At 43.5% G+C, this 9,902-nt stretch overlaps 1 protein-coding gene across 1 annotated transcript in view; it reads left to right on the top strand.

The window, feature by feature from the left end:
• Window positions 1-465: 465 nt before the first annotated feature.
• The window catches only part of DLG5 (discs large MAGUK scaffold protein 5), a gene marked incomplete at both ends in the record, with an annotated part of 109,637 nt that continues 100,200 nt past the window's right edge, over window positions 466-9,902 (top strand). Inside the window, one exon of the mRNA XM_082308811.1 lies at window positions 466-766. Within this exon, the coding sequence (XP_082164937.1) occupies window positions 466-766 (301 nt within the window). The remainder of the gene's footprint in view (window positions 767-9,902) is intronic.

Genomic DNA, 9,902 nt, shown 5'->3' with positions numbered 1-9,902 from the left:
GTGCTCGGGAGGCGGCGGCCGCCCTTCCCGCAGCTCCTGCTCCCGGCTGCCCCCCTCCCGGCGGCAGGGGAGAGGAGGAGGAGGAGAAGTTGTTTCGGCGCCCGGGGGGGCGGAAAGGAGGCGAGAGGGGCGCCAGCTGGAGGAGGAAGAGGAGCAGCAGCCCCTGATGGCGGCTCGCCCCCCGTCTGCCTGAGGGGGAGCGCGGCGGCGGCTCCCGGCCCGGAGGAGGAGGAAGAGGCAAAGCCGCCCTCGGCCCAGGTCCTGCCCGAGCTCCGCGCCTCTTCCCCGGGACGAAGTTTCGCCGGGGGCCGCTGCGGGGGCGCCGGCTGCCGGAGGAGGGCGGCCGGCGGCGCCCCCCCTCGGCCCGCGCTTCCCCGGGGGCGGCGGCGGAGCGGCGGGGCCGGGGGCGACGGCGGTGCGCGGCCCCGGCGGGCGAAGTTTGGCCGGCGGCGGCCTGCCGCGGCCATGGAGCCGAAGCACAAGGAGCTGCTCGCCCAGTGCCGCCAGAGCCTGGCGCAGGCCATGACCGAGGTGGACAAGGTGGTGGAGCTGCTGGAGGCCGCCGGCGCCCTCGGCCCCCGCGACCTGCGCGACCTGGAGGCGGCGGGCGGCGGGAAGGCCGAGCTGCTCATCGCCCTGCTGCTGGCCAAGGAGCGGGACCACTTCCAGGACCTGCGGGTGGCCCTGGAGAAGACGCAGCCCCACCTGCTCTCCATCCTCTACCTGAACGGCGTGGCGGGGGCGCCAGCGGCGGCCGAGACGGCCGGTGAGTGGGGCCGGGGGGCGCGGGGCCCGGCCGGGGCCGGGGACGGTGCGGGGGCGGAGGAGGAGGGCGGCAGCGGCTGCCCCCGCCCACCCCCGCTGGGGCAGGGGCAGGGGAGCGGCTGGGCAGCGCCGGCCCTCGGGGCCCCCCTCCTGAGGGCGGGAAGGGAGCGGGGCGGCTGCGGGCGGGGGTCCTCCTTTTCCGGGGCGGGGGGGAGCTCGCCCGCGTTCGCACTTGGGCTCTCGGTTCTTGTTTGGCCCTGCCGACCCCTTCTCCTTCCTCTTCTGGCGGGCGCGCTGGTGCTGGTCCCGGGGAGGCGCCGCCGATGCTGCGCGGTGCCCCTAGGAGAAGCCAGCCCAGCTTGCGTCTTGCTGCTGCTCCCACCCCCTGAAGCCGGGTGCCGGCTGGGGGCTAGGGAGGACCAGACCCGAAGGGGTTTTCCTCCCTTGAGCTCCTCTGGGGCCGCCGGTGGTGTTAAACAGTCGCTTCTTGACCGGGCAAAACTGAGAAACTCCCCCCTGCAGCCCGTCTGCTGGAATCGGCTGGCTGGCAGGACTCCAGCAGATGTGCGTTTGAATAAATATTGTGACTCTTTTTCTCCGGACAAACATACGTTTGTTTGAGGCTATATTATTGTAACTCTTCTTGATGGTTAGAACAGGAAAACAACTGATTTAACTGCAAATCCAGATGAGAAGAAAGATTTGAGTGTAAACCTTCTTGTCAACTAAGTTTGGCTTTGACCCACAGGTCTTCCCCTATTCCCCGCCCTCCAAAACAAGCCACAGTCTACTTTTATGTGGACAATACCGGGCGTTAAAATAATTAAAAAAAAAAAAAAAAAAAAAAGTGGTGCTAATACACAAGGCCTTGCAAATGCAGTTGTGTTTCTAGATGAGAAATACTTCAATTGAAGTAAATGGTAATTCTGTATTATAGATTACAGAGAAAGAATATGCAGTTGTCTAAGTGATGTGTAAGTGTTCTCTTTCAGCATGTGTCCAAGTTGACTGATTCAGAAATGTGGTGTCTCTTTTTGGTTTTGTTTCCAAATTTGGGAATTGCAGGGTGAGTACCTGTTTATGTAAGGAACTGCATTGGGAGGCCTTCCTGGCTCTTATAAACTATACTATTTCTTTAAGAAAATAAAACTCTTAAGAGCTGCTTCTGTCTGGAAAATAGTGCTTGCATGTGCAGTCGCACTGTGTACTCTGCCCTTATTTGGGTTATGCTGTTGATGCTAGGAGTTTGGTAAACACAAAGAAATGCGTGAGGGTCTTATGTTTTGTTTTATATCAGTGTATTATAGCGTATGGCCTTTTCTAATGACTATATGGCAGGACCTCACAGGATGGGGAAAAATGGACTGAACAATAGACCTCAACACTTCTAACATTATGTGGTCTGACATCAATAGGAGATGAGGGCACTCGCTGCCTTTCAGAATGGGACCCATGATGTTTTTGTATGATTAGATTAATGCTCGGTCTTGTCTTGTTGAGAAGATGCATTAATGGTACTGGGCTACTAACATTCCCCAGCCTTAAAAACAAAGGTGTAAAAACATGAATGGCAGGAAAAAATGAAGTAGGAGTTGGATATAGTAATACTCTTTATTTTTAAAATACAAGTTGGAATTGCAAAATGCCTCGCAACAGTAAGCTCTCGAGGGAAAAGTAGTTTGGCAAAGTGAACTATATCCTCCTTGACTGAATGCATTCATGAGGCTAATCTGAGTTAAATTAACATCTGTGTGGGGAAGGATGTTCCCCTGACATGATGGGTTTTAAAATCTTATTGCTTTCATTTATCAGTAGTAATAAAGAGCTAACTTTGAGAGTATGGTTTTGTTTCCCTTGTGATAAACATGTTTACAAACTAGTACACAGGAAATTGCTAACAGTGAGCTTAAGAATAAACCCTCATGCACATAGAAAGGTAAAGGACCTGAGCCTTCAAATGCTGCTGTGTGTGTTCCAAGTTTACTCTCCTGAGGAAGTTTCACGCTAACTAGTCGTGAGGCTGCTTGTGTGCCCACTGGATGCCTCTGAAAAAAGGTTGGTTGGTGTGCGAGCTTGTCCTGGATGTGTTATGCAAAGAGTTAATGTTTGAGTGGAACTGCGGTAGAAAGGTTCTTGTGTTTGAACCTGTGTTCAGATGTAATTGGGTTTTACTCTAATATCTCCCCGTACGAAGTCTGACCACCCATCTGCTCTTCCTGTGCCATTTATGAGTTTTACTCCTTTTCACTGGGGATGTTGAAGGCTGATAGTCAAGTTGCTCTTTGTTCTTTGGGTGTAGTAGCAAACTGTAAACACGGTAGCAAGGAGAGCTGTTGGACGCTGTGTTTAAAATACTTAAGTGAAGCAGTCCTCAGTGTATATTACATAAACCACCTCTATTCTTAAAGGCAAAAAATATATATCTTAAACATCCCTTTAATTGAACCTATCCAGCTGAATTAATTTTTAAAATTACTGTTAGTATATGAAAAAATGACAGTTCACAGTGGTACACTTAATTTTAATATTGTTTGGAAGAGGAGGCTAATGTAAAGTACATCCCTTGAATGCTTGTTGGAGATGACAATTACATATAGCCAATAATGTCTTGTAGTAGTGTTTGTGAATTTCTTTTTCCAGTGTGCTGTTGTTGTGAGGGAAACGGGAAGATAACCAGCACCGTAATTTTGTTCAAAGTTGCAGAATTCAGCATACGGTCTGCTCACTACGTTAGCATGAGTGATTCTCCTTCCATTTTAATGTACGCGATGTGTACCATTGCTTTGTGTTTTACTTTGTGGTTTTTTTTCCTTCTCATTTTAAATATCACCTCCTACTGGACTTCAAAGGTGATGTGTAAGCTCGTATGGAAACTCAGGCTATTATTTATATTGACAGTTCTTGTGGCTGGCTGGACAAGGTAGAGCTGACACTTTTATAAGTATTTATCTACGCAACACCGAGGAAGTAAACAGCTGGTCTGGCTGCTAAAGGGAAAGAACTGGGGTCCTAGTAACTCCCGAAAGACTTCCAGTATGGATAACTCTGTCTTTACATTAGAAGGAGCTTGCTTGTCTTTGTAGTTTCCCCCAGTTCAGTCCCCATTTAGATATATTTGTCTTCTATAGTAGCTTCTAACTGCTTGTTTTAAATCTAAAACTGTATAGTGGTTTGTGGATGACAGTTTCTCCAATAAAATGTATATTTTTTTAAGTTTTGTTTTGTTTCTAATTTGAGAGTAGGTGCCTAACAGTGTTAGTAAACAGAGTGCAGAATCTAACAGGAAACTACCTTCTGTCAAAGCAGAAGCTAAAAAAAGCGTGATTTGCTCTGTTTCACTTAGTCATGTTCAGAGACTTTAGTTCTTCCTTGAGTAAGACCTTTGATTACTACATTACACTTCTGTGTAAATGTTTCTGTGAGAAATTGGCTCTGTCCATGTGAAAGTGACTGTTTGGCTGATTTAAAATCTCCCTGTGCTTTGCACAGAGACTAATTCTTTAAGTAGTGTGCCAAGTGCTTTTATTTATTTATTTTGGGGTGAACCAATGGGTTATTATTAAATACTTGATTTGGCAAATTACCTCCTTCATGCATGTGAGAAATCCTGTACCCTGATAGAATAACATATCCCTTCTAATGTGGAAATAAATGACTTGTGAGCATTCAGTTATGTCTTAGATATCTTGCTAAGCAGATAATATTTCATTATTATAGTTGATATAATGTGAGTTTTGTGACATAGAATGCATCCAAGACAAGAATACAGGGGAAGATACTTCATTGTGACAAGTACTATTAAAGATGTATTTTCTTTTAAATGTAATTAAAGGACTAGAACAGAAATCTAATGAAACTGTGTAGTCTTTAGATTGGTTCAGATAATGTAGAGCTTTGTATTTACATTTTTGTGATATTGATAACGTGAGAAAAAGGTGGGTTTGCTTGTCAAGCTTGGAATTTGTTTTTGAGATGAACTTGTGGGGCTACAAAGGTGCTCCTAGCGCTTTATCCTCAAGCTGAGTAGACTGTTGAACTTAAAAAGCTTCGCTGCTGGTTTCACAACTATTAAACTTTTAGGGTTCACAGTTTCCTTTTATATTAGCAGTTAGTCTCCTACTTTTCTGTACCCATACAGCTGCAATCAGTGTGTGTCTGTAAGCTTAACCGTAACGTAATGGCTTTTTTACTGTAAGGATTTAGCACCATTTTAGGTTTTAAAAGCAGAGCATGTTAAGCTTCAGAGGTGTTTTATTTAACAGTTTCAAGATCGGAATTTAAGTTTTAAAACTTCAAAATTTAAAATTCCAAATTGATTGCATTTTTAAAAAGGTCTTTAAGGGGTCAAGAAGGAAAGAAGGAGGATGGTTGTAGATTGAGTTTGAAAGTTTTCCTTCTACTATTTAATAAGAATTATTTTCCTAACTGTGTTTGGTCAGAGATCAAGTGTTAATTTCCAGTCCAAAAAGTAAATGTGGACATTTATAGGAGTAGGAAAAAGTTATAATTCAAACTTTTATAGCTTTTTAGAGGGATGATATGAACTTCCTCCCTCTGCTTTATAAAAAAAGCAGTGAGTTGTTTCAGACAATATCGGATTGGAAATCACAAAGTTTACTTTTAAATATTGCAAAGTCTTTAAGCATATGTAAAAACAAACACAAAAGGCACGCTATGAATGTATGAATTTAGGAGATGGAGAACTGGGACCCACTCCTCTTGCTGGCAGCACCGAGGAGACCCACAAGAAACACAGTAATTCCAGGGTTGTCCCTGAGGAGCTGGGGGTGTGACTGCTCAGGCCTGGGGCCTTGTGTCCCCCACAAAGTGTTGACCAGTCCCCACAAAATGTTGACTGGTGACTTGCGAGAGGAGCTCATGAGCAGGAGTGAGAATTTGAGCTAGTGAGGAGCCGAGAGACTGTATGGAGGAAGGGTGTGGAGGCGGGATGTGGTGTCCTGTAGGAGCAAGTGAGAAGAAAGGGGGCTGGGGAGGCTGTGGGTGAGGTAGGGGAACAAGACAATAGAAGTGCTTGGAGAGGAGAAATAATGCTGGAAGCGTGCATTCCCTGGGAAAGGAGAGATGGGAGAATGAGGAGAAACTGTAAAAGCGTAATTTACTGACTCAAGGACTGAACTGACAATTTTGCAATTAAGTACAATTTACACTCCCTTCCGTCGCTGAAAATTGAAGAGTGGGAGAAGTAGAGCAGTATGTCTGGGTTTTTCCAGACCTGTTATTAGTTCCCAGGGTAGCTTTGCAAGCCTTGTTACAGGATTTCTTAAATGGTGCAGATGAAAAAGCAGGCAGCAGTCAGAAGTCACATTAGGAGAAGTACAAGTCTTCAGCAGCGCTGAGCTGTAATTAAACTTGATAAAATACCCAGTGCTAGTTTTGCAGTACCTGTGTCTTCTGATGATCTCAGATTTGTGGTATCTCTTGCAATTGCCAGGCTAAAAAAATGCAGCAAGTTTCCAGCAAGTGTCCGGAGGGGTATTCCCAATGAAATGTCTAATAGTAAGTGAATAGAAGCAGACTCTCAATCCCAAAGAAGGAAATGTGTGTTCTAGTAGTTCACAAATCCCAAGGGTGGTAGTTCTCAATTACATTTTCGCCGTGCTCAGGGAGGGGGTGGAAAGAAAGCTGGCCACAGTAAACTCATGGGGACATCGTTTTCATCAGTGTAAAATGAATAATAATCATTTTTGTGGTATCAGTGCATACAGCTATCAAGTTGCTTTGGACACACACAGGACTTGGTGTCTTATAAAATTACAGAAGAGAGACTGATACATTTTTCAAAGGGTTCTTTTAGCTTGTTACTTCTATGAGTAACCTGAAATAGAAGCATAAATTTCACTTTCAGACATGATCAGTAAGAAAAGCCAACAACTTTCTGTAACTTCCTCCTTATTTATTTGTTAAAGATTGCCTGTCTCAGAGGTTTCAGATCTTTAGCTTGATTTAGCTACCATTCGCAGTCTCGTTGTTGTCTTGTAGCTTTAACCAGTGTTGGTTGCTGTGAGTTTTTTCAGCCTCTGGTCTAGATAGTGAAGACCACAGCCGCCACATGGGTACTGACTTCGGGCTTTCCAGTTCTGTTAGCAGCCTGAAATTTGAGCTAAGTATTACTTTTTTGTTTTTTTTTTCTCCTTTGCTGCTTGCTTTTACCACTTTATGTTTTTTTTTCTTTTGTTTTTTTCAATTTGCTTCTTAGCTTCCTTTGCTCCTGTTAACTCTCTTTATCTTTCTCCCTTTAGTCCTAATTGTTATTTCAATTATTATAGCATTACAATTCCTTATTCAAAACCCTGGTTATTGGAAAGATACCAGTAAGTCTTGATAAATTCCTTCTACTTTTCACTTTTTTCCTAACAATTACTTATGCTGTAAAATCTCAAGGACAAAGGTTTCATCTTTCAGAGCTGTTCAGTCCCCAGCAGGTTTTGGGTGTTACGATGTGAGGCAATTAGTTCCTGTTTGGTTTTTTTTTTAGATATAAACAATCTTGAATTGCTGTACATAAAGTGAAAACATTTCCTTATGTAAAGTGTTCATAGTATTGATCGAGATGGAAAAACTTGTTAGTGCATATAATGTTGTATGAAAAGAGCTGTGGTAATGAAGTTGAGGCACCTAGGCTTCTGTGACTTCCCAAATTATATTGAGTAGTCAATGCTGAAACATTATTTGTGACCTTCAAGGTGCAAGTCATTGGCTGCTTTTTTGTGAACGGCGATAATTTAGAACTGAATCATTCTGATGTAGGAGCTGGAAACGTCGCACCAACTGACCTTTGGCTTGAGGCTAATCAATACTTTTCTAATGAAAGCATAAAGGAAGGGTGCTGTCCTCTGAAGAGATGAACGTTGTTAGTGCATCGTTAATGTTGGAGCCTGGCTCTTCCAAAGGGGCCATATTTTTGAGTTCTCAGTGTTACTCTGGTATATGAATTATTGTCAATGCAAGATAGAATTACTAAAATGTTGAAGGAGGCCCATAGTACTATAGCTTAGAAACCAGTTCAAAATACCTAGCATAGAATGTTTGCTGCATAACTGGTATATTTGTATGCTTGCCGTAGGTTGTGGTGCACTGGCAGGTGTGTTGATGGTGGCAGGTGGTAATACCAGCATCCCTTGCTGTTGCAGCTAGCAAATCAGGTTAAATTTGGGAACTCCTGTTGTAGGCTGTTGTGCAAGAGGAGTCTGATCTCCACAGGGCACCCTTTGCAGGCTTGAGAAGCTGGTGACAGCAGATGGGGTACCTAGAATTGATGGATCTTGAAGAAGCTGATTGCAGCACTTGGCCACTTGGGGTGAACACTTAAGGATATTCTTCTTGACAATATGTGATTACGGGGCAATACAGAATAACTTACTAGAACTGGAAGGCCCTTCTTACCCAAATGTGTCAGAGGAAGTTAAGAGCAGGCCATTTTATGTAACCCCCACCTTCTTCTTCCTCACAACTTCTAAAGCTGCCAATTTCACAATTCCTGGGTTGAGGTGCTCAGCAGTTTGCTTGTTCACAGCATTAATTAGTTTATTCTGGAGAGCTGCTGTTTGTATTTTAGAAAAAACTTTTTTTTTTTTTTACTTGGCTGATAAAGGAATTTAATTTTAAATAGGCCATATTGCCCTGATTCAGAAGCTTTCCAGGCATGCAAGCGAGAATGTAAAACCAGTAAGTGTTTCAGCTGGAGAGCTGGGGGGATTGGGTAAAGAGGGGTGGTCTAAGGGTTATTTTTTGGCAGACTTTTTACACAATTGACAATTTATTGTGTATTCAGATGATAAACCAAGAAATTCTCTTCCTCCCCACCCCCAAACCCTCAAAGCCAATGTTCTTTAAACTAATTTTTAAGTTAGCTTTCCTAAAAATCTGTCAGGGAGCATTTACTCTTATAATTATTACCATGCTTTGTGACAACTTTCTTGCCTCTTGTGCCCCCTCTCCTTTCACCTTGGCTTTTTGTTTTACCTGAACATAATTGCTGATTCATGAACATGCTTATTATTCATGTACTTACCTTCTAGCATGTGAGTAATCCCCGTTTATATGCATCAGGTTAGGCATGTGCAAGTGTTGGCAGGATCCAGGCCTTGCATACTAAGCTCTTTGGATTAGACAATGTCTTCAGTAAAGTACTGCTTGTACACTTGGGCCTCAGTACGTGAGGCTGATGGCTGTTTGCTTCTCAGTAGTGCTTAAATGGAGTTTGTGTAGGAAAACATAGCTGTAGTATAGGTTGATGTATTTTCCCTGAGGACTGATGTAAAATGTAGTTGAAATTCTGGAGTCGCTTGGTGCAAGGGAGCTATGTCCAGTTGACATTGGTGCACCAAAATCCTTGCTTTTCAAGTATAGTCTTTCTTTCTGAGACAGATAAGCCAGCAGGTATGTGTATGTATGGTTTTCTTTAAAAACATTGGAACTTTTGGATTGGGGAAATAAAGTTGGTGTGGTAAACAGCCGTATCAAAATTACCAAATACAGCTGCTAAATTGCTATGTAGATGTTCATGTGTTATTTTAATAAGCATAGAGTTCTATTTATCTCCTTTATTGTTTCTGTTTCTTGTTTGTATTTGCTTTTCTTGTGGATAGCTTTCTCCTGTTGCAGGCTTTTGTGGAAAAATAACTCCAGGAAGAGATAGTTTTGAGACTCGGGTCACCATGTGCTCTTGCTCTTGGAGCACTTAAATAATTTCAGGTCGTCTTCCTCGCTAATGATCTTTGTGCAGAAAGAGGGGTTGATTGAGTTGTTGGGAGCTCTTCAACTAGAAGTCGACAGGAGATTGACAGATGTGGTTTTAATGACTTCTTTCAGGAAAGCTTCTTGTTAAGCAGTTTTAAAGTTCTCTTAAACACTTCATGCATGATCTTGTGAGCATTTGCAATGATTTTTAAGAAGGTCTACTTTGCATTTAGATCATGAAGATATTCTGGTTTTCAGGTGGTGTGCAAGTGACTGTGTGTTCAATGGTGATGAAATCAGGTTATCTAAAGGTTTTCTTTGAGGCTATATGCATCACCACAATGAAAATATTCAGGTATTAACTTCACTTCTTAATCTTTAAAATAATCATGAATGTCCAGTCTGGTTTTTCCCTTCTGAATGCTTTTATGAGAAAG

This window comes from Platalea leucorodia, assembly GCF_965183815.1.
Source record: "Platalea leucorodia genome assembly, chromosome: 4".
NCBI lineage: Eukaryota > Metazoa > Chordata > Aves > Pelecaniformes > Threskiornithidae > Platalea > Platalea leucorodia.
Note: the sequence above shows the minus strand (reverse complement) of the source record. Positions and strands in the feature narration are given on the sequence as shown.